General features: G+C 53.1%; 11 protein-coding genes across 11 annotated transcripts; 6 read left to right on the plus strand and 5 right to left on the minus strand.

Annotated features, from left to right (window-relative positions):
* Window positions 1–21: 21 nt before the first annotated feature.
* On the minus strand, window positions 22–895 carry PG997_014527 (uncharacterized protein; the record flags this gene model as incomplete). The annotated part of the gene is made up of 2 exons (XM_066818841.1): window positions 22–521; window positions 574–895. The coding sequence occupies 2 exons, from the start codon at window positions 893–895 to the stop codon at window positions 22–24; spliced, it is 822 nt and encodes a 273-aa protein (XP_066661029.1).
* Window positions 896–2120: 1225 nt separating this feature from the next.
* PG997_014528 (uncharacterized protein) lies at window positions 2121–2426 on the minus strand (the record flags this gene model as incomplete). Its single annotated transcript, XM_066818842.1, has 1 exon — window positions 2121–2426. The coding sequence occupies one exon, from the start codon at window positions 2424–2426 to the stop codon at window positions 2121–2123; it is 306 nt and encodes a 101-aa protein (XP_066661030.1).
* Window positions 2427–4703: 2277 nt separating this feature from the next.
* On the plus strand, window positions 4704–10217 carry PG997_014529 (carbohydrate esterase family 3 protein; the record flags this gene model as incomplete). The annotated part of the gene is made up of 19 exons (XM_066818843.1): window positions 4704–4960; window positions 5003–5093; window positions 5147–5960; window positions 6041–6205; window positions 6263–6314; window positions 6393–6513; window positions 6585–6605; window positions 6665–6817; window positions 6966–7086; window positions 7154–7166; window positions 7233–7270; window positions 7347–7882; window positions 7939–7998; window positions 8067–8164; window positions 8235–8249; window positions 8304–8725; window positions 8773–9233; window positions 9297–9723; window positions 9835–10217. The coding sequence occupies 19 exons, from the start codon at window positions 4704–4706 to the stop codon at window positions 10215–10217; spliced, it is 4248 nt and encodes a 1415-aa protein (XP_066661031.1).
* Window positions 10218–10820: 603 nt separating this feature from the next.
* Window positions 10821–11441, plus strand: PG997_014530 (uncharacterized protein; the record flags this gene model as incomplete). Its single annotated transcript, XM_066818844.1, has 1 exon — window positions 10821–11441. One exon carries the CDS (start codon window positions 10821–10823, stop codon window positions 11439–11441), a length of 621 nt encoding a protein of 206 aa, XP_066661032.1.
* Window positions 11442–13609: 2168 nt separating this feature from the next.
* PG997_014531 (uncharacterized protein) lies at window positions 13610–14051 on the minus strand (the record flags this gene model as incomplete). Its single annotated transcript, XM_066818845.1, has 2 exons — window positions 13610–13796; window positions 13906–14051. 2 exons carry the CDS (start codon window positions 14049–14051, stop codon window positions 13610–13612), a joined length of 333 nt encoding a protein of 110 aa, XP_066661033.1.
* Window positions 14052–14300: 249 nt separating this feature from the next.
* PG997_014532 (uncharacterized protein) lies at window positions 14301–14657 on the minus strand (the record flags this gene model as incomplete). The annotated part of the gene is made up of 1 exon (XM_066818846.1): window positions 14301–14657. The coding sequence occupies one exon, from the start codon at window positions 14655–14657 to the stop codon at window positions 14301–14303; it is 357 nt and encodes a 118-aa protein (XP_066661034.1).
* An 807-nt stretch (window positions 14658–15464) lies between these two features.
* On the plus strand, window positions 15465–16206 carry PG997_014533 (uncharacterized protein; the record flags this gene model as incomplete). Its single annotated transcript, XM_066818847.1, has 2 exons — window positions 15465–15550; window positions 16068–16206. 2 exons carry the CDS (start codon window positions 15465–15467, stop codon window positions 16204–16206), a joined length of 225 nt encoding a protein of 74 aa, XP_066661035.1.
* Window positions 16207–17802: 1596 nt separating this feature from the next.
* Window positions 17803–19042, plus strand: PG997_014534 (uncharacterized protein; the record flags this gene model as incomplete). The annotated part of the gene is made up of 2 exons (XM_066818848.1): window positions 17803–18102; window positions 18443–19042. 2 exons carry the CDS (start codon window positions 17803–17805, stop codon window positions 19040–19042), a joined length of 900 nt encoding a protein of 299 aa, XP_066661036.1.
* Window positions 19043–19159: 117 nt separating this feature from the next.
* On the plus strand, window positions 19160–19732 carry PG997_014535 (uncharacterized protein; the record flags this gene model as incomplete). The annotated part of the gene is made up of 1 exon (XM_066818849.1): window positions 19160–19732. One exon carries the CDS (start codon window positions 19160–19162, stop codon window positions 19730–19732), a length of 573 nt encoding a protein of 190 aa, XP_066661037.1.
* Window positions 19733–20031: 299 nt separating this feature from the next.
* PG997_014536 (uncharacterized protein) lies at window positions 20032–20742 on the plus strand (the record flags this gene model as incomplete). The annotated part of the gene is made up of 1 exon (XM_066818850.1): window positions 20032–20742. The coding sequence occupies one exon, from the start codon at window positions 20032–20034 to the stop codon at window positions 20740–20742; it is 711 nt and encodes a 236-aa protein (XP_066661038.1).
* Window positions 20743–21363: 621 nt separating this feature from the next.
* PG997_014537 (uncharacterized protein) lies at window positions 21364–22698 on the minus strand (the record flags this gene model as incomplete). Its single annotated transcript, XM_066818851.1, has 2 exons — window positions 21364–21451; window positions 21512–22698. 2 exons carry the CDS (start codon window positions 22696–22698, stop codon window positions 21364–21366), a joined length of 1275 nt encoding a protein of 424 aa, XP_066661039.1.
* Between the last annotated feature and the right edge of the window lie 373 nt (window positions 22699–23071).

The raw sequence follows: 23071 nt of genomic DNA on the forward strand, positions 1-23071 counted from the left end.
CTAGATGAAATATCAGTGCTCTTATGGAACACCACCAAACACATCTTCCAGACCGTATTCCGGGTACACCGCGGTGTCAACTGCACAGATGTCCTTATAAGCCTCCAAGAACTCCGGCATAGAATGGAACAGTCGCGCTGCGAAGTCAATATCCACGGTGTACTTCCAGCTCCACGGTCTCGCATCGTCATTCTCTTCGTCGTCCCCCTCAGCAAGCGGCTCGCGGCAAAGCAGGACGTACGCGTCCCCGGGATAGCCGTGCCCGCAATTCCAGCCCGCGGCGACCTCGAGGTCCGACACCTCGACGAGGCTCGAGGTCCCGGCGAGCTCGTCGGGCTCCACGACGAACTGCGGCGTCTTTTCGAGGTCCAGCATGGTCCAGAACGGGATCCCCTGCTGCTCGCGCTCGGGCTCGAGCCCGGGACCGTGCAGGCAGTCGACCTGCTCCGCCACGACGAGCAGCTCGGGGGGAAGGCGATGTCGTCCCGGACCGAGGCGCGGCAGTGCGCGCGCAGGTAGGCCTCGATGGCGGCGACGTAGGCCTCGCGGTTGCGGCGGCGGTCCGGCTCGGACATGGAGTGGGGCGGCACGTGCCGTCGAGGCCGAGCTGGGGCGCGACCTCGTCGTAGTGCGTCAGGAGGTCCGCGGGCCGCCGGAGTTCGCGGCCGCCGGCGAGGCGGTCGAAGCCCTGGCCGACGAAGTACTCGAGGAAGAACATGCGCTCCTCGGCGATGCCGTCTTCGTCCATGTCGGCGACGAGGTCGTTGGGCTCGGCGGACTCGGCGAGGGGGACGTACTGCTCCAGGGCGTAGCGGTTCCGGGCCGCGACGTGCTGGCGGTAGTTGGCGAGGGCTTCGAGGATCTCGGCGCGGTTTGTTACTGTGTTTTCAATCATTCTGGCCTTTTGTTTGTAGGTATGCAGGCTGGCTGGATATGAGCTATAGTGGATACGATGGAGTGAAACGGGGAGAGTCGGAGGGGCTTGGAGGAGCTCTGGAAGGCGTGCTTGCGGCAACGTTCTCTATTTTAAACAGCACATTGTCTGCTGATACGCTCGCTTGTGTAGATGGATGTCGTGTTGGTTAAAGACATAGACCAAATAGGAAGGGGGGTGTGGGGACATGGAGTAGGCAGCAGTCATCCCTGTCAGGGTTGCATCAGTCTTCATGTGCTAAGTACTGTACACTGTATTCTCCCGGCCTTTCTCAGCCAATGACCAATGTTTCCACATCGCATGCATCCCCATGAGAGCCAACATCAGTATCAGACGCCCACCAAATGGCCTTGCCTCGCCCCCGACATGATAGACCAAGCAGTGTCCATAGACACAGAGCGTGCTGCAGAAAACCTGCCATTCGAGATGTGAGGAAATACCCCCTTTTCCACACGTGCATAGCGCTTCCTCCACAACAGCCAGCTCAAATGCATCGAGAAAAAGGCTATTAGCAGTATCTTTTCGATCATAGATGCGGTATTGCTGCCATGCCCATGTATAAATCGCAAACTCCTTGGCGTGTCCAGTACATACTCGGCATACTGCCTGCGCATCGAACGGAGGTCCAATAAGCCACGGAGAACTCGATATCCATGCAGCATAACCTGTTGGAGGGGTTCAAGCTGCACAAACCGTGACTTGGTATGTATTCCCTCTTGCTTAAGTGTACCTGGAACGTGTCAGTGACAAGACTTTAGACCTAAACACGGAGAAAAACCGGACTTGCCTTCTATGATATAAAAGGTCGAAGCGCTTATGGCAGCTTGCCTATTGCAGGTGGGTTCCGAGATTCTACCAAGCTGCCTGGCAACCAGGTCCTGGTCGTCGCCATCCCAGTCGGGGAACGGCCGAAAACTCGATGCAAGGTAGCAGTCCTTCTGCGGGTTGTACAGTCGAAACCCAGCGTCTTTTCCCGTGTCATATTCAATGGCCCAGGTGGTATTGCGCGATCTCTCTTGATGCCCGCTTACCATGAAACGCGCAAATCCGTCGTCCGCGGGGCCAAGGTTCATCTCCTGGTCGACGATAGACTGGTCCCTCGCTGCTAGGCCGAGGTAATACCCCGTGATTCGGCTTCGGATATGTATAGGATCGCCGGACCAGAGGTGGCTCATCAAGTAATCCCTCATTTCAGGTTCATAGCCTTCATCATCGTGGGACTCCGCTTGTTCAAAGGACCATGGGTGGCGTTTCCCATGGGGTCGGAGAAATAGATTCGCGAGTCCGCCCAGTCGTCTTCGTCGTCCATACGTTGCAGCTCGTCTCGGGTGCCGAAAACGCCCAGATCATCGAGCCACACGCCTTCGTCGAGCCAGAGAAAGCCGGCTCTGGGCATGTAGATAGAGACCGGCACGAATGGGACGATGGCATGCTGGGGGATACTGTAGTTGCTCCAATTGGGCGACTGGGAGTCCACGTACGACGGAGACATGGAGCGACGCAATTGTGGGGGAGAGGTACTGGAGATTGTAATTCCCTCCGCTGGTAACCTCTGAGGCCGGCATCACGAGACCCGAGATAAGCGCCAGGGCTATCCAGGGCAAAGCCAAGCTGCGCAGAGTTACGACTCCGATCTTGAGTAGTGTCCATATCTCAAAAGAATGTCAGTCGACCTGGCTGTGGGAGAAGAGCTCAAGATGTCGGAACTTACCTCTGAAGTTTCTTTGGACAGGTTTGTCTTGGAATCTCCGCGAGAGCATGCGATGCTGCGGATATTCCGACAATACACCACCAGAAGGCTCGTAATCAAGTCCGCCAAGTTGCCTCCTAAGGCCCATGCAACTACAAGCAGACACTCCAACAAAGTAGGAAATATCAAATAGGGGGCACTGGTGGTGTATACGAATACAATAATAACAAGCAAGTCGCCAACGTCGTTACAATGCGCTAGGCTAGTACGGCCATCATGAATCCAAGCCGCGGCCGCCACTAGATAACCAATAGTCAGGGCTGAGGAGGCCAGGTATCTCTTGGCACATTCTTTCCCGCAGTAGATGTATGGAAAAATGAGTAAAGACAGCAAAACACGGGATACTAAACTTAAGCCAGATAGAACTAGTGAATGCGTCTTTGCAGAAAGGAACAGAGATAACGGAGGGAGCAGCTCAAGAAAGAGTTGGCCCTTGGCCAGAAACGTGCTCAATACATGATGAAGATGGGATATCTCGGGGTCAACATCGTATTGAATAGTAAGGAGTAGAGTGCCAGCAACAACAGTAAAGGCGAGCGAGATCAAACCAGGGTAAATGTGTAAGGACCCCATTGCAATGGGCCAGGGAATGAATGAATGACACCTGGAACACACATACTCGGACGTCGCGCAGGCAGGCGCCTGTCCTAGATATCCATCTCGTGAATTATTCTCTAGGCATTGGGAGTCTGGTCTTACACAATGGCCCAACGTCCACACCATCACCATACTCGCCACCAGGTGGAGGATCAAATTGTGGTTACACCGTCTGGGGTGAGTCATTGGGGATTCCCATGCCTCTAGCAAGCATTCTGGTTCTGCCAGGCCGACTTTCAGAACCGCAACGGGTCGAGCTTGAAGCAAACCACTTTTTGTAAATTCGAACCGTATGATCCGGTTTCCAGAAGAAACCCAATCTCGAAAGCGCACAGTGTTAGGTGTTGGGATCATGCGAGTCCGGAGGAACTTCGCACACCATGTCGACACGGGCTGACACGGATTGATGTTTGCGGCACGTATTAGATACCTTCGTCCCTTATCAAGTGGCCCCCTCCACCCTCGCCTACAGTTATTCCGGTACTATCGCGAGGACCCGACGTCCCGGTATAATCCCTCTGAGCATAAAATTAGTCATACGTTAGTTCAGTTCCTCCGAACGAATGCAAAATTGGCTATGCAATCCTTCACAGGGCAAATCCTCCCGGGGATGCATACACATGAACCAGCCAGATTACTTTTGTGGCACCGCTGCCCAAACAGGCATTTGGTATCTCTGTAATAGGCAGAATTGGCCACAAGGAGACGGACTTCGTCCGCATGAGCGTTGTGTGCCGCAGCTAAGGCAAGGTACTCTTGTCGAAATGCTTTTTCGTTTCCAGGCACGTGGTTCTATTCATATCCCGACCCTTCCGCTTGGGCTGCCCCTGCCATCGGACACTCTGCCCCTTTCGGGCACGTGGGAGCCTAGCCTTGCGGCAGAGATAGCCTCAACCAAACACGCGTACACTTTCAAATCATCCAACACCATTAACATGAGCCATCGGGTGGTGCAGTGAGCTGACAAGGCTGCCTACAGCCATCATTCCTTCGGCTTCAGGGGCTGGATGAGCCACTACTCTGCTTGAAGCTATCGAAAATGCTCCTAGTATGAGAGAAGATGACCCGAGTAGATTGCGGTCAGGCCGTGAGCTCCGAGACTAGACTGCATTTTCACCAGCTGGTCAAGGGTTGATTCCTCCACAGCAGCCTAGACTCGATGCCAAGCTGGAAGTACGGCAGGAATTAAGAAGAAAAGCCTCACAACGAGAGGTTTACCCAAGTGACTGAACGTACGTTTGAGCATGGCAAAGGGAGCGAGAGCGAAGGGGGACAGAGGGGCAGGATGAGAGTGGTTGACCGAGGATGAGTGATATAGAAGAGAAACAAAAGGAATGTGTATATATAGCTGAAGCTGCTCCGCAGAGCCAGTGATGATACAATATCAAACGCACACAGGTTTTAAGACTGCAACTAGTCAAGATGAACTTGTTCGGTTCTGTGCGGTGTTGTGCCATTATATGGTCTCTCCTATTATTCACAGGAGCCAAAACATTTCCATGGAACTTTGCCGAAGATGTTGATGTGTTCAACTCCTCGTCGCCTTACAAAGGCCCATACACAACTGTTTCCTCCCGCCAGGAGGATAGGCCGGAACTACGTATCATGCCTCTGGGTGCCTCCATCGTCTGGGGACTTAGGTCTTCCGATAACAATGGGCGAGTATACCTTCGTCGGCTGTTTGTGTTTTATATCAGATATACTAATACAAAACGCGCCAGATTCCGTAAAACCTTGAGGGACCAGCTTCGATACCTAGGATGGAACGTCAACATGGTCGGGTCCAGACGCAACGGCAACATGGTTGACAATGTGGGTACTTCTGTTCGTCGTGTTCTGTCTCACAAGCTAACAACACTTGATAGAACGTCGAGGCCAAATCTGGAGACGTGGTGACACAGATTCATGCTGCGTCTAGGAACTCATATGACTTCAAACCCAACGTGGTGCTCATCAACGCAGGCACCAATGATGCGAACCAGAACATTGACATTCCCAACATTGGTGTCAGGATGGAATCAATGATCAACGATCTTTGGGCGGCCGACGGCATGTCTGATACGCTCATCGTACTGTCAACGCTGCTTCCTACTACCGAGGCCACTGGGGCTAGCAATGGACCCAGTATCAATTCCCAGTATGAGGCGTTGGTCCAGAGACTGCGCTCGAACGGTCGGCCCATCGTCATCGCGTACATGAACTACCTGACTATAAGTGATCTGACCGATGGCACACACCCAACAGATGACGGGTATCGGAAAATGGCCTATGTCTGGTGGGTTGCCATTGAACGAGCCGCTGCAGCCGGTCTCATCAAGCCCGCTGCACCTCTGGAGGGCACCACGCCCGACAGCAAGTGCGACAAGGTGTTCAGCAACGGCGTGTACGCCGGAGGTCTCACACAGAAAGGCTCGGGGATCGGAGATGGTATCTACCATCACGAGTCGCAGGAAAAGGGTATCGTGCTTACCGTCACGAGCGACTTTGACAGGAACCAATGGTTCTTTGCTCGCCTGTACGGCCGGAAGTACGACGACCTCCTCGGTTGGTTTGAGCGCGAGGATGGCAGTGTCGCATATGGTTGCTGGAAGAATGATGGAGGCAAATTCACCAAGATTGCCGATCTGAGCGTGGCGGACAACTGCATCCCCCGAGGTGTCCATTTCTTGGATCTCAACGGTACGCATCAACTCGCCATGACCTCTAAAACCATATTGCTTTGTGTGCGTGGCTGACACTTCCTTCTTGCTACCTGCTAGGGGACGGTTATGATGATTTCGCCTGCGTTGCACCTGATGGCAACGTCTACGCCTCCATCAACCAACGAGACGGCACAGCTGACAAACCGCCGTCGTTCAAAAACATCGGATTGATCAAGCAGAATGAGGGCTACCCACAAGCCCGTGTTCGGTTGGGCGATATCGGTTCGTCCCCCTTAACACCGCTGGTTTCCCGTAGAAATACGCTAACAAGACGAATAGACGGTGACGGAAGAGGTGACTATTGCGTTCTTCACGACAATGGAAACATACGGTAAGCAGCATCCTCCATTTTGGAAGTGCAATTTCGTCTCAAGAGACTTAAGCTGACGATTTTCTGCAACTCATACAGATGTTGGCGAAACGGATGGATAGAAGACAAACCATCGTACTGGCAGGATCTCGGAGTCCGCTTTACGGGAAAGGGCAAGAACGACTTCCGTGGCGTCCGATTCGAGGACGTGAATGGAGATGTATGCGCAATGTCTTCCACACCCGAACAAGCTTTGGAAAACGGACGAAGAGATTACTGACCGATGCGTAGGGACGCGATGACTGGGTATGGGTGAGTGACGTGGGCGTCACGGACACCTGGACCAACGCGAGAAGCTGTGCCTCGGGAAGCTCGGCGACGGGCTCAACGTGGCATGGCGTCAAGGCTTCTACAAAGGGGCCAGTTCTGGACCAACCCATGGCGGCATGGGGGGCTTCGTCACGGACGAGGAGAAGTACCTGAGGGACCGAATTCACTTTGCACGCATCTACGGCGAGCCGCAGGTTAGTACAGCACCACCAATCACTCTCATATCTACCTCCTTTCTCTACCCCTCACTACCCGGAAGCTCTTTCCCTTTTGGCTTTGCACGGCAAATCACTCAAGTTCCATTCCACCTTTGACAGCTAACATGTACTGCTTGGGGACCAGGACTTTGGGCTTCTCGGGCGCCAAGACTACGTGTTTATGCAACACTCCAAGGAAGGCGGACGCCACAAGTTTGACATGCGCGTGTGGAAGAATATCGGAAGTGGCGGCACAAAGCTGGAAGGTTGGTTCCCATTCGCAACCACCGCTTCTTTTCTGTCTATATGTATGCTAATACTATGAACTTGTAGCCGATGGAAACAAGTGCGTATCTGATGCAAAGTCTCCAGCAAATATTTTTGCTGTTGCCGTCGGCTGACTGATGACTAGGTATTGTAACATGATCGGCCACTCTGACGGCCGTGAAGGTAAGCTCGTCCCCAGCTCCGGACCATGTCATCTCATACAAATATTCTGCCTGATGCTGATGCGCAACAAACACAGATTACGTATGGACCTTGTCCAAAGGCGAAATGCGAATCTACCCGAACAAAGGCCTCAAGCACATCGAGGGCGACGAGAGTTTCTGGGGCGACAGCGAGATCATCTGGGACCCGACCAAGCAAGCCCCCTTCACCGAGCTGGACCGGCGTGACCTCCACCTCGTCGACTACGACGGCGACGGCACCTGCGATATCGTTTGGGTCAACCCCGACAATGACAACCGGATGAGCGTCTGGATCAACAAGTACCCCTCCACCGGAGCCTGGAACTGGGATTACCAAGCGAACCCGTCTCACCAAGTCACTTGTACGGAGCACCGGGGGCTGGGTATCTACGACCTTGCCGTGCGCTTTGGCGACCTCTCGGGAAACGGACGGGGCGACTACATTTGCATGAAGAAGGACGGTACAGCTGGGGGCTACCTGCACAATGATGACGGCACCTGGACTTCGGTTAATCAGTTCAAGTTTGCCGAGGGGAAGGATCGCGCCAACTTCAGGTTTCACGATGTCAACGGAGATGGACGGGACGACCTAGTGAGCCACCACCTACGCACCGAACTGCAACGGCCCTATTGCTGACCTGAAGTCAGATCTGGATAGACAAGTTTGACGGGAAAGGTTACGTTTGGTACAACGAGGGACCCGGCAGCGTGAGTGTCGACTCCTTTTTCCTACCCACACTATGGCATAGGCTATGAACTGATTATGGGGGTTACAGCCGGCCGACAATGGCGGATCCTCTTTCCACTGGAGAAAGATCGACGATCCCGTCTACGATGGAAATCATCAGGGTAATTGCCTGTTCTATCCAGATCTGTACGTAATTCTCCATGTCCGATTGTTTCTGAGTTCATTGACAGGGGAATGACCGCTGACAAATTCACAGAGATGGCGACGGAAGGTACGAATTATCTATCAACAACTAATTAGACTGCCATACTGACTTGTGTCTTAGAGCGGATATGCATTCACTCTTGGGTACATGGACAAACCAAGCCGAAACATGGTTCAACCGCTGCGGTGGACTGTCGGATGTTACTGGTGATGACCCAGGAGGCGTGATCAACCCAAATCTGCCGCCTCTCCCTGAAGATCCGGGTAGTGACCCGGGTGGCAACCCCGGCGGCAACCCCGGGGGAGACCCAGGTGGCAACCCGGGAGGCAACCCCGGCGGCGATCCCACACCTGGGGATGGCTCTGGGACAGTCTATGTGGGCCAAGAGATATTCACCCAGGCAAATCCGAAATTTGTCTGCGAACCGCCGTGCCTGCTGGTTTATCCGTCGTATACTCTTCCAGAGCCAACTGTCATCGTCATTCCGCCGTACACGACGTCGGTCGAGGTTTACTATCTCTCGACTGTGGTTACGACGATTGGTCAGATGACCTCCACGGTGACGCTCTCGACCTGGACCGAAACACAGAACACGACCGTCATTCTCCCTCCCGTCACTACCTCAGTGATAGGTTTCTACGAGGTCGAGGTGACCGAGACCCAAGTGAGCACGCCCATCGTCAAGTGGGTAGAGACCAAGATTATACTGCCGCCGGCCATCATAACCAATTCGTATTCGACGCCGACCAAGAGCCGGCCACCTCGGACCCGGACGATCTTGCCGCCGCCGTTCCCATGGTCCAGTGTGCAAACAACGGGCCCGCCGCCCAGCACGACGCAGCCAGAGGACAACCGAAACTCGCACATACCGACGGTCGTCACCATCTCACGCGGCCCAACACCGTCGCCCACGTGCACCTCGGGCTGTGGTACGCCGTGCAACCCCTGGTACAAGTGTGCAGTCCTTGCTACGTCAACTGTGGCGGGGGCGGAGGTGGGCGCAATGTCGATTTCCACGACCCGGCAGACCCGAAGCCCAACCCTGTCAAGGTACGTAATTCGCGCATATCCCTGGTCTTTCCACGAGGTGAACTGGCTAACACAGGTTTTAAGGACCCTAAGGATCCTACTAACCCGACCGGCAACCCGACCGAGAATCCTACTCGCAATCCTACTGCCAACCCGACCGCCGACCCGACCGCTAATCCAACTGTCGATCCGACAGCTGAACCAACCAACCCTACCGAGTCCAACGATGCTTGTGAGCCAGAGCTGGATACCTCACACGGTCTCTGTGAAAATGGAAACTACCCGGTCTATGACCCCGGGAGCGGCAGCGTATCGTGTGACTTCTCGAGAGAAGAAGCGGTCGACTTGTTGCCCGAGTGCCAGAAGGAGGTCGATGAGAGCTTGGAGGATTCGCTTGACCGGCTTGAACAGTCCCGGTCTTGCTGTCCCAACTTTAGACTCTCGGAGAGATTCTCTCGAATGTTTGCCAGAGCATGTCCGGGCGGTCCGAACTGCGTCTGTCCTTCAAACCGTGAGCAAAAGCCCCTTTCTCTTAAAGTTCTCAGAGGTCCTCATCGGCTCATCGGCTGAAAATTGAGGCCAAATGAAACAATACTGACCTGGTATGTATCGAACCAAACAGCCCAGTACCGGAATAATCCGCCACCCAACGGATACCATAGTGTTTTCACCTGCGACTACCGATTGTGGCCGAATGTCTGCGCGAACGCACAGTCTGCCATTGTATCTAGGGGCAAGTCGCCCATCATGACCTTTGTCCCCGATAGCAAGCTCCATACGACAAACCCGTATTACAACGGGAAGACTAAAGGATGGAGACTCAAGGGATGTCAAGCAGAGGAATATCCCTTCGGCTCTGGTAACCCCAACAGGAACCCAAACACCAAGATTTGGGCCCAACAATCAGTTCTACGACTGATACCATACGATGAGAACAATTCTCATGGATCGGCAATGAAGGCCTTTTTACAGAGCCGCGGGGAATGGAAACTCGAGGCATGCTGATGGCCTCATCTTCTCCATTTCCTTCACTGGCCGCGCCATGTCCAATCCCCCACCGAGGCGGACCTCTACGTGGACCCGAACGACCCAGCCAGTACGGCTATAAACCCATGCGCGTAAGTGACTGGCTCCGGTGCTGGCTGTTCTTTCTACGCCAGGAAAAGGCTAACCGTCTCATCTACCCAATCAATCAGCGTACCTCACGGTCTTGCATTCATCTTCGTAAACAAGGCCAATGTAAATCGAGGTGAACGATCGGACGATCCGTAAGTCACAACCGACCCTGAGAGCCCCTCTTCACACCACCGTCTCTCGCCGTTCGTTTCGTCGTCCACTACTAACCACCGGGGGGACCGTCTCGCGTCTTATAGCTGGTGGAATAACAGGCGATTTGTTCGAACCACCTCGATCAGTACAAACAGAGCCGGCTCCACGTTGCAGATCGGGGTAGGGCAATTGGCCAGTCAGTATTGCGAATACCCCTCTCCGGGGCGATCCGAGTACACCAATGGCGCGTGGCAATATATCGGAACCTCGAACAACCGCAGGCGAGGTAACCGCTACTACTCCTGCGACAACTTCGCGGGCTATAACGGCCCAGCCATGATGCGGAAGCGCCGGGGTCGCCGCCGGGGCCTCAACGAGATGTCGCCCGCCGAGGTGCGGCAGCTAGCCCACGAGAAGGCCGGAAACAACATCACCGTGTCAGACGGGAGCCTCGAGATCCGCGACCCGGACGAGATCGACGAATCCTGGATCAGTGTGCCTGAGACTCCGGCCCAGCCCGCGCCTCCGCCCGTCAAGGTGTCAGCACGGCAACTGCCCTCCGGCGGCGGGCTGCTAGACCCCAAGGCATACGCGTACCTCGGGTGCGACAACGCCGAAGAAGACCCGTGCACATACGGGGATGGCAGTTACTGTTTCGACGTGGACAACACCAACCCGGACGACCCGGACCCAGACGAGCCAGAGGAACCGGAGGAACCGGAGGAACCGGAGGAACCGGAAGAGCCAGAACAGCCGACGTGCGACGACAAGTGCAAGCTCGACCGGGGCAACCCGTGCAACTGCAACGAGAACGGATGCGACGACAACTCGCCCGCCTGCTGCGGGAACGCCAGCTGCCCCTCGTGCGATTGCAACGAGAGTGGTTGCTCGTCCGGCTCGCCCGCGTGCTGTGCCAGTGGCACCTGCGGCTGGGCGAACACGGGAGGTGGTGGAGGCTAGTGAGGTAGTATTGTTGCAGTGGGTGATGTCAGGGGTAACTTACAATGGCAGGCATATCCTGACGATTTACTCGGATTTCATTTTTTTCTCCTTTTCTATGTCTATTCTCTTATAAGTACCTACTCTTTCTAGCTAGTTATCACCGTACATCTATTTTATCTGGTTAATTTCTTGCTGATTGTATATTGCTCTATTGCTCGCTGTCGCAAGTTCTCATTTGTCTGTGGTACTAGAACCCACCAAAAGTAGAGCAGGTTGCTTCAAGAGAGTTCCGGTGACCACTCAAAGTCAATTGGTTTCTGGTAACGCTTAACTTTGCCTTCATGGCTAATGCGGAAGGATATCTGGTTCCTGGAGGTGGTGCATCTAATCGGGCCGGTTCGCTTGCGCCTTCTTCTCGTCAGGGTCTGATTTCTTGGCTGACACTTGGATCTGTGGTATCACATCAGCGTTCGAAAACCGGAACGGGGACATCGTCGTAACGTGAACGTTACTCATGGAGCTATTGCGCTATTTTGTATATATTTTAACAAAATTTGGACGCATGGGAAGGAAGAGCACACGTGCTACATCCTGTCTTGGTATCTCCAAAGTCAAATAGGGGTATTGAGCTCGTATGGTTCAGCCACCCACCCCAAAAGCGCCGTAGTCAAGAACGAGGGGCATGTAGCAGAAGCGCCCCAATGCAAGTTCGAGAGCGTTCATCAGCTACGTCGTCTGATGTTCTACGCTCCCAGCCATCCCTCCACGACGTGACCGGGCATAATTTAACTCCCTCTACCAAGTGCATTTTTGTAGTGGTATCAGAGTTAAACTTCCCCATCCATGATAGTAAGGTTATTCCCCCTTGGTCTCAACTGGTCGAGTAGCATCATCTACAGCGGATAAATCTCTCTTCGTAGCGTGACCGGAGTGGATAGCGGTGTAATTTTATTGCTCTCGTGGGTTTAAACGAATCGCCGTTTTCAAGCTCATCGTGGGCATGCGTTCGGACCGTTGCCTTCGCCGAGGCATTTCTTGATTTCGCGTAAGATCGGACCGTCGGGATCGGGCCAAAAAGGGGAATCTCGTTGGGAATTTGCCGGCCTTGGCCGACCTCTTGGCGGCGGCTTCGAACAGGGGTGGAATCGGTAGGTTGTAGAGGCGGAAAATCGTCGGGCTAGGCAGTACGTAATGTACAAAGCCATGCGCGCGGAAGGGTCTCGGGTTCTTTGAGACTGTCTAGCCTCGGTCGGAGATTTTTCTATGCGGATTGTCAGTATAAATCATCCAGCAGGTTGGCAGGGCGGTCTACTTGCTATTTCTTGTGACACAGGTGGAAAACCCACTTTGGTTGATGATGATTTAGTAGCGGCATTTGGGAGAGGATTGAGGGCTAAGAAAGAAGCGCCTCTTCGCGCATGTCGTTTCTTCGTACTAGCTGAAGCACTGCGGGGTAGTTCATTGGTTATTTGGGTGACTTGGTTAGGCGGATAGCTGAGCAGCTGAGGCTCTACATGTGATCCTACAGGCGGTTCTTCGCGTGCTCTACAGGCGGCTTTCAGGCGGCTAGGCTGGTCCAACCAGCGCACAAAGCACTATTGCCACTTGTGCAAGTTGCACGTGATTAGAGAAGTAGTAGGTAGGCTTACCACTGATGCCAGCCTGTTGGAACAAAAGGATGTTGCTCACCGGGAGCCAGCATCGTCACCAAGACAATCAGCAACAGAGCGAGCCAAGCATACATACGACCTTGTTGTTCTTGCTAGCACCCATGGCTTCTCGTGCCTACAATCATCGTGATGGGATTTACAACAAATCGCAAATCCTATTCTCCTTCCATTGGAACACGCACCCATTTTAACATCTTGCAGAACAGGTAAAGACCCGGGGCGGCATGAACAGGAAAGGGGTGTTCGCGCCTCCTGGCAGAGGCTTATCAAGTCGCCACGACTTGTAATATGTAGGATCGTCTTACATTTTACATATCATGCTAACATCATGATAGGAAATCCCAGACCTCCTGTGTCCCTTACCATCGACTTAATACATCATACACCTCACAAGCCCCAGCACAGATCTCAGGATTATGGCTATTGGTGGCACCACGCCGAGATACCTACCACCCACCAAGGATCGTCCCCGAGGCACCTCCCCGACTGGAAACCAATGTCGATGTAGCCGACTTGTCAGATACGATAGACAGCAGTGTACGCAAGCCCCACGGCTCCGGCATTCAGGCCTCGGACCCCTGATTTGACCCAACGGCGGCTCCGAAGTCCGCCCGAGACCCCCATGGTCCCACGCACGAGCACGATCCCCGGCATGAAGATCCCCAGGAACGCGGCGGCGGAACCGGCTAGGAAAGGGGGAGCCCTGATTGATGGCGGCCAGTGACCCGAGAAAAACAGCAAAGTTGAAGTCAGGGCCGGGAAACGCCTGGGCGACCGCGAGGCCCACGAGAAAGTCGCGCGGGCTCACCTACCCCTCCGCCACCACGTACTCGCACGGCAGCGGGATTACCGCGGCCCCACATCCCCCGCAGAATATCATGGTCCCTTGCAGGTACATGTTGGCGAAGAGGTGGAAGAGGAAGGGTGGCGTCTGGGAGGAGGGGCAGCGCAGAACCATGACGGCGACTAAGGTCACGAAAAAGACGCCGACGATGCCGATGCCGGTCTTCTAGGACATGTTCAGTCGATACTCCCGGGGGCCCAAACGACGCTCGGGATCGGTTTGGTTGGCGGTGTAGGTCTGGCCGTCGTTAGATACGGTCCTTCTACTGGCTGCCGCCGTCGTGTCACGGTGGAATGGGAGTCCGCCTGCTTCTGCTTGTGGGGGCCTGAGCGATATTGCTGGAGTCGTGACACTCGATGCTCGTTATTCCACGTCATTGGCGTCTCTTCGTTGGCCCTCAGTTCCAGTCCCAGGCCTAACCCAGCGCCGGGCGGCTCGGACAGGTCGAGGGACCCAGCGGTAGTCGTGCACTACGGTGGCGCAAACGGCAGCGAATACGAGCACGTGAAAGTACCAGAGGGCGTTGTACAGCATTCCCGCCGGCGCTGTAAGAAACACAACGATGCGCGTGAGCTTGCCCGTGACGGCCCTGTCCGATAGCCCCGCCGCCGCCAGCGTGATGATGTCCTCGGTGGCGGCGTTGAGGCCCGAGAGCAGGGAGTAGAGTGGCCCCGGCAGGTCCTCGCCCACGTTGGACACGCCGATGGACAGACCGAACATCCCCAGGGCGCCGGGTAAACTGATATGTAAGTAGCGATCCGAAGGAATCAGAACGTGGAAATATATCTCTTTGTTCCGTTTCCATATGTTCCCGCATTTCTGAATGAGATGAGAACACCACGAGTACGACATCAAATAGATTTGGCTTACCATCACAAGACGACGCTGAGGATAGCACTCGTCACACCGCCATGAACGAGGTTGATGCAATAGAGCATATTGATACCCGCCGGACCCCATAGGGCTTGTGACACGCTGAATAGCTCTTGGTACTAGGTCGAATCGGTCCCGTCAGTATCACGAATCTTCAGGGGCCGCCCCGGAAGTGGTCAGCCGAAGGCCGTAAAGCGCCAATTAACCCGCTGCGTCTCCAAGGCGTCTTGGGCCGCCTGGTGCAGGATGACTTTAACGTTCTCGGCGATCATTGTTTATTGGCGGTGCGGGCGCGCAAGTTTAAGCTTATCCCGAGAGACAAATTCTGATGAGGCGTCACTGGCCCATCAGCCTGATTCTCTCTCATTATCAAGTAGCCACCAGGGCGTGCGAGAAAACGCCGCAATGAACAGGTTATCCAGATCAAACACCCTTTCGTTCCCGTAGTCGGGGTCGTCTCGGCACCTACATATTACATGACATTTTTCGTCCTCTCCATCTCTCGAGTTCTTGGACTGAACAGCATCAGAGACGTAGATCTAAAGGGCTTGGCATCTACTACCGGACTCTAGATAATCTTAGTCCCCCATCATACCCCAAGACTATTTTCACTACACCCACCCACCCCCCCCACACACCAACCAACCGCCCACGATGCGCTTCTTCACGTTGTTCGCCATCTTGGCGGCCGTCGTCGTCCCCGCGGCCTGCCACGCCAACGAGACCGAGTTCGAGATCGAGTCCACATAAGGAGGTGACCGTAACATGGACGATAACTGGGCCATGTTCAACATCCAGAACTGCCAACGGGGTCGCAAAGCGTCAAACAAATGCATCAGGCAGGGTATAGAATACCTCGATGCCTCCCCCTAACGAGAGAGTAGAGATCAGAAAGGCTGTAAGGAAGTCAGCTGCTCTTACAACTCAGCTATCTGGATGTGCGGCTTGGTGAGCTTTACTTCCTCCCCTTTTCCTTTTCCTTTTTCTTTTTCTTTTCTTCCTCCTTGACTTGGTACAATACCTCTTTGTTTTTGTTTTGTTTTTTCCCCTTCATGTGATGTACTCTTCCTTTTCCACTTCCTTCCTTCCTTCGCTTATGAGGGTCTGAGAGTCTGAGGGGAATGCGTATCTGCAAGTGTTTTGTTTCGTTTCTACGTAGAGCCCCTTTCTTAAACTGTATCACTGGTGATTTTTAACTGACGTTATACTCTTTTCTTCCCACCGAATTCAGTCCAACGAAGTTGTTTCAGTCTCCAGCTACAAAGTTATTGCCATTGGGGTCAGCAAAATCATGACGGAGTGCGGAAATAAGGGTCGCAAGTTGAAGAAGACCAGCGGCGAGGCTCACCAGAAGGGTTGGTACGTCCAGATCGGCCATTCGGGGCGCCATTGCTAAGTCTGGTCCTCCTCTTGCTGCACTTCTCCCCACCCCCTGCGTTTCCCTTGGAAACCACGCCCGTTTGCTCGCTGGGTACGTGGTGGGAATCAAAATAAGAGGGAATGCTTGTGAAGCAGAACCTTTCTTCGTCAGCATAGTCATGGGAAAACGGAGAGACAATGCCTTTGGTACGATAGGCATGATGCATCGGTATGAGGCAGTGATATGACGTGGCGATGCTATTGTGAATGACTTTTTAGCCGAGAAATGGGATAGCAGGTGTTTGTGCTTGACTATCGAGAAGCCATGAGGCATTGGTGTTTTCTATTAGCAATGCATGAGGAACCACGTTTCCCCTATGCATTTTGTTCCTCTTCTCCATGTGACCATGTACATTCTTGGGCTGGTTGAAGAGACGATTTCTGGTCTTGTTCGAGCAAACGTGCGTGAACAATGTTGGACAAACTCAGAAAATGAGTTGACCACTTCGGAGATGGGCAAAGGATGCAAGGTATTTTTAGGTCTGGTCATGGACTTACAGCTGCGCGTTTCTCACCCTGTCGTCTCGCAGAAAGAACCTATATCAGATTCTCCATTCCTCTCATGGTGGCTTCGTTGATGAAGAGGCCTGGGAACGAGACATTCTAGGAACCCCGATAGGGGATGGTGAGACAGCCACTCCCGCACGGGCTGCCAGGGTGTCTCAAACCTCCTCTACCCTGAAGCTGACCCTGAGACAGCTGATGTGCCTACTAACTCGAATTATATCTGGGAAGATCTACATGCGCACGCATACACTTTGTTGGACTTAATACTCTGGTGTTGATGAACATTTGGGTCGTGTATTACGAGTTACACCCTCCCCCTTGATGCATGCTTCTCGTTCACGCGGACGGGTGCCACGTCCATGTGCTTGAAGCATCCGCTCTTTGGTCATCTTACGCGGTCTTGTCTACGCGTGTGTCTCGTTTGCTGTCGTTTTAATCAAACAGGCATACTTGTTGGGTTGAATTACCCCTCCGTGTTACATCCCCGAGATTACTCAACGTGCTAGAAGATTTACAAGTGTTACAAGTGCAGTGGTAACCAAAAACATAACTATGGGGCTTACATAACCGCTTCTTCTGCCCTCATAGGTTCCCTGGCGCGTAGTTCATCTAAACATGATGCGAGTTGAACGCTCCTGTTACCAACAGTTACCAGAGGGCTTCATGCGAATAGCTTTGATATAAAAAATATTTTCAATACTTTTCTTGGATGTAGGATTACAAGCCCAGACTTATTTATATCTAAGTTTTACGAATCTAGGGTCTCGTCCCACCATGAAGAGTCCTGTAGCAACTACAAATAACACGCTAGTGAGCAGGGTCGGGGCTGGAGGATGCAAAATTCGGAGTGCGGCCCCGGCGTATTCGGGAATTACGGGGCCATTGCCACTAACACCGCTCCAGGCGCCCCTCCGTAGCCTTCAGCAAAAATTCCCCTCCGAACCCTTCGGCCTAATTTCTCAAGCCTTGAACTTTTCACATCTGATTCCGACTTTTTTTTTTCTTTACTTCTGATATCGTCTTTGAAGAGTGTCAACTGGTCCCAAGTCAATCCAACACCATCAACATGTCTTCTTCGCCGGTCATCAAGCTCCCGGACCCAAGGGTTGCAGCCTTTGCCAGCTCAATCACAGAGCCAATGGAGGGGACTACGTGGTGGAATGGCAATGAAGGCGGCGTTATCTACGCCGGTGGCAACATCTTTGGCATCCGGTCTGACGGCCAAGGGCATGGCGATTATCTCTCAGACGGCATCATGATAACCCGGCTCTCGACCCAGAACAGCAACGCCGCCAACACACACAAGGACCGGGAGTTCCGCTACCGCGTTAAGCTGGCTATGGATACGTGCCAACGCCAGCTTCCTGTTGGCGTGATCGTCAGATATGACCATCCTGGCCTTGAGAGAATGGGAATTGACATGCAAGGCGAGCACTGGGCCATAATGGGCTTTTACTTGATCACCGACTGCTGGTTCAGTTGGGATGATACCAAAAAGCACATTATGGTCAGACTTGAGAGGGCACATCCAGCTCCTAACGCCATCAGTCATCAACGCCCTGCCGAATTGGATGAGGCAAGTAATTTTCTTTTCGTCGTCTATTCTTTTTTTCTCCTTTTTTTTCTCTTCTCTTTCATTGTTCTATTTTTATTTCCTACTTCTGTTTGGAGTACTTCAGATTGGAAGCTGACTAAAAATCTTGTAGGATAAGTGCGAGACTTGCCAGAAGCGCATTATTGCAAGATACGAAGGCTCTCCCCCTGTCTGCGGATATCCTCTGTGCGACAAGGCCGATATCGCTCAGGCAGCCGGAACTTATAACAAGCAGTGGCTAGGTGCCCGACAATCCCAAAGTCATGTGCCTCCCTTCACGGTCTCATTGCTCCCAGGTCCTCCCCAACCTATGAGCAAAGAGGATATCGTTGCTTGTTTCAATGGCCGAAGGAATGCCTCCTTGAGAGTCAACTGGACTGGGTGGACTTGCCCCAACTGCAAGAGGCTCAACCTCCGTATCTACTGGAACCGATACGAGTGCCGGAACTGCAAAAGTTGCTATCCCTACGGAATGCCCAACTTCTCCTTTGAAGAACTAGTTTCGCCCGAATGGCGATGCATGTTGCCGGAAGACGTCGTCCCTCGTCTGATCTACAAAGACTACATCTCCTACTACACAAGCCCTCGTCACCGCAAATGGGTGCTTCGCGTATTCCGACTGGATGATGAGAACACGGTCGTGGTCGGCATACCCCGAGAGTCCGCTATCAGGTCGCCCGGCGGTTTTAAGTCCTTGTTCGACGAGCTCTGAGCGCGCGTACAGGACGGCACCATACCTCTCCAGCGCTGCCCTGCGAGAGCTGGCAAGATTGCCGGACAGAGGACCCGATTCTTTGCGGCCAACTACGGAGAAGAATACAACGCGAAGATGAAGACCCAGACGACCCCTCTGGACGACGCTCCGGAGGTCCTTCGAACCGTCAAGGGCATCCTGATAGAAACGGTCTCTCAGGTGCTCGGCCGAACCCCTCAGTTTAACGAAATGCTCTGCATTGGCAACTATCCCAATATGAGCATGGGCTGGCATCAGGATGGAGAAAGAGGCGTAGGTCCCGTCGTCTCGTCTATGTCGTTCGGGGGCGAAGCGGTCATGAAGTTCTGTATGCACAAGAAATATCTGGTCGGACGAGGTGGCAAGGGCGGGGGCTACGCATACGACACTATCCTGCCAGGCTGCTTGGAAGAGGAGGCCAAGAGAGCTTTGATGGCCAAGCTAGTCAGCGGCGAATACAATGAGAAGCAATACCGGGAGCAGTTCAAAGCTCTCATGAACAGCATCAAGGTGCCATCCAATACGAAGAAACCAATTTTGGAGTTCCCTCTTCCAGGAACAGGAGCCCTCATGATTCAATTCGGACCGAGCCTGAATAAGCGATATGAGCACATGGTGGAAAATAAAGGGATTGCCCGACTGGTCCTGACGTGCCGGACACTTGAATAAAAGGAGAAGGCTAGTGGTCAGAGTCTAGCAGAGGCGAGTGACGAGAGTTCGACGGATAGTGACGAGAATATGGAGGAGAATGGCTAGATCCAAATGATTATTTCGATCCCGCTCGTAATTAATTAATACGATTCCCTGGTCCTTATTTACACCCATGTTATATATGAACCACATCCTCATATGATTTCTTTTCCTTCACATTGATATTCTCTTTTCTTCGTACTGTCAACGATGAGACCTCCGTTGTCATTGGTTTCCCAACGGAGCTCGCTATCACATACAAAGGTGGCTCCAAGTCCATGTTTGAAGAGCTCTGGGTGAGCGTTCAAGACGGGGCCATACCCCTGGAACGCTGCCCTGTCAGCACAAAGATCCCGGGGCAACTCACAAGGTTCTTTGCAACTAACTACGGCGAGGAAAACTTGGCGAAGATGACGACCAGTACCACCTCGTTCGGTGAGGCCCCAGAGGTGATTCGGCTCGTCAAAGACGAGTTGACCGCGGTCGTGCGGGAGATACTAGGCGAGGAGGTAAACTTCAATGAACTTCTATGCATTGGAAATTACCCCAACATGGCCATGAATTGGCACAAGGACAGGGAGAAGGGAGTCGGCCCGGTTGTGGCATCATTCTCATACGGTGGGACAGCTACTATGAGCTTCTCCATGGACCGCCAGCATCTGGTTGGAAGAGGGAGAACGAACGGCGCGTATCTATACGATACTATTTTTCCTGGCTGCTTGGGGAAGAGAAAACGATCTCTGAGGAAGAAGAGAGACGAAGGGAGAATTACTGAGGAAGAGTATAAAGAATCGTTCAGGGCCCTGGTCGACAAGATCAAAATGCCCTCAACCAAAAATCCAATTCTTCAGTTCCCCCTTCCGGGAGCGGCCACTGTCATGATCCAGGTCGATAAGAGCCTGAACCAGTGGTTTGAATATACGGTTGAGCACAACGGTATTGCTCGCTTGGTCACCACCTGCCGCTCTATTGAGCATGACGAGCACTAAGCTTAGAAACAAGTTAATAATAGTCAGAAACCAATTGAACTATTCGAACATAACAAAGAATTTTCGTTGATAGTAGTAGAACGATGAGCTTTATGAAACGATTCCTATCGAGTTGTTGTTTAAGCGATATATGGTGTTTATAGGCGTTTCACGCGAGGACACCGAGTGCATCCGACACGTCTGCGAACCGAGATTCCTATATCAACTGGAAATAATTGGCACAAACGCGCCTAATAAAACGCTACTCATTAACGGCCCTCCTAGGTATAGCAAAACTTCCACCGTCGCAGTCATCATAGTTATCTTGCTCCATGCTTTCCGTCTTAACCAATTCTGCCCTGTAAGGTTTCTCCCCCGTTCCCCCATTCCTCATTCCTGATTCCCCCAGCTGGGATCGTTGTATCAAACTGATTTATATCCCAGGTGGCCGGAGGTCCCGACCCTTGAGCCCCCATTATCCCCTAAAGCTCCTATCTCATTTCACCACCCGTGCCGGAGCCATCTGATTCCATCAGGGGCAAGTCCTCCACCGAGATACCTAATAATAACCTATCGACACGAATAACACACAGATAAGGACTAGTGGGCTATCTACAATCTCTTCCATCATGTAGGAGCCTGTTAGCTCTGGCCAGAGCCCGATCCTGCTACCTGAGCAGCTCCCAACGCGACTTGCACGACGGTAAGAAATAGTATGATGCTACCGAAACTGCGGAAAGATTGGTCAGTTTTCTTGGCCGCTCAAGCATTGGTCGTCACAAGTACTTACAGGAAAGTCCAGTATTGGATAGTGTCGCGACTGTCTCGAAACAGGATCCAGAAATTCCATGGGCGGGCCGTTTGGAGGTGGTGGTCAAGCTCGAGGATGCGCGGCCACAGATCACGGAACTCGACCTGGTTCCAGGACGTAGCCTCCTGTCCCATGAGTAGCTCAATTTCTGGGTCATACGGGAGCTGGGCGCTCCAGCCGAATGCTCCCCGGTTCCTCTTGAAAGTGTCTTGGGATAACATCTTGATCTCGCAGGTACGGGCCCGCCACGACGCACAGCCCAGGCACCAATAGCAGTACCTAAGCCCAGTGTACCTCACCAGCACTTCATGTGCCGAAGATACACGAACGGGGTTGAACAGGTTCGCATAGGTGGACTGCACCTCGTAGACCAAACTGGGGGATATGACTGACTTGCTCGGGTTTTTCGTTTCGCGGTCTCGAAGAGCACATGGTAGAGCGAACAGCTCAAGGTAGTGCCTCTGTCCAGATCTCGAGAGCAGAAAATGACGTGATATGTTGTCTGTCCAGACGATGCGTACACTAGCCAACGAAAATAGTCTACTAGCGTTGAGTACCTTTGTATCGATGATGTGCGATTCGATGAGACCCGAGTGTAGACCGAAGCTGAAGTCTGCTGTGCGGGACACGGACGACTGATCAGTAACACATGCCGTTGAAGTTTGGGCCGTCTCCGGCGACCATGCGGACTCGTTTGCGTGTGGGAGGAGGCCGCAAGATCTGATGAGCTCGGATGGCGACTGGTCGAATGCTCTCTCTTCCGAATAGGGTATGTCATATCTGTGAGAGAATGATACAACCACGCGCTTCTGGTTGCCTCGTGTGGGAGAAAAGTACGGCTTCATAAGCGTCCAAACCCCTATTATGATGAGAACAGTGTCTTCGACGCTAGTTAATCGCTCAGCGGATCCTGGGGAGGTGTCGTTGAAGTAGTAGTGGTCGGGCTGACTGGTGGCTAGTTCGTTGACATATAGCTGTATTGCCATATGGTGGGGTTGATCTCCTTCTCTTCTGAAATGAAGCACGACGTCGGTAAACAGACGTAGATAATCCTCCTTCTTCCGCACACCAGGAGAGGATGACTTGATCCAGCGCAGGTACGGCCTCAACCGAGATATTGACTCTCCCGGATCATATCCCATGGCACTCAGGATTTCTTGGTCCATTCCGCCCACGTGGTAGCCATTGTTAACGGGGGTTGGACACCGGAGCTCAATGCCTGCTGACTACTCCATGTGTAAGTAACCAAGATTGGCGGAGGACGATAGCGCGTATTCGACAAAACGCGTAGGACAATATTCCGGGCGGGTGTGGACAGAAACTTGCAATGACCGCAATTGCCTTCGAAAAGTTTGCGCAGCCTTGTAGAAGCGGGAGCTGAACCTGCCAAAATGCTCCCATTAGGTGCTGCGGGCAGCTGCCAAGCCTTCGGGCGTTAGGCATATTACAAGGCACAAAAGCGTCCTGGAGGTTGTCAACCGATCAAACAGTCCGCATATGGTAATGAGCCAAAATGTCCTCTGGAACCCTCTGGGATTC

Source organism: Apiospora hydei (assembly GCF_038363865.1).
Source record: "Apiospora hydei strain CBS 114990 chromosome Unknown utg000010l_segment0_segment0, whole genome shotgun sequence".
Classification (NCBI taxonomy): domain Eukaryota; kingdom Fungi; phylum Ascomycota; class Sordariomycetes; order Amphisphaeriales; family Apiosporaceae; genus Apiospora; species Apiospora hydei.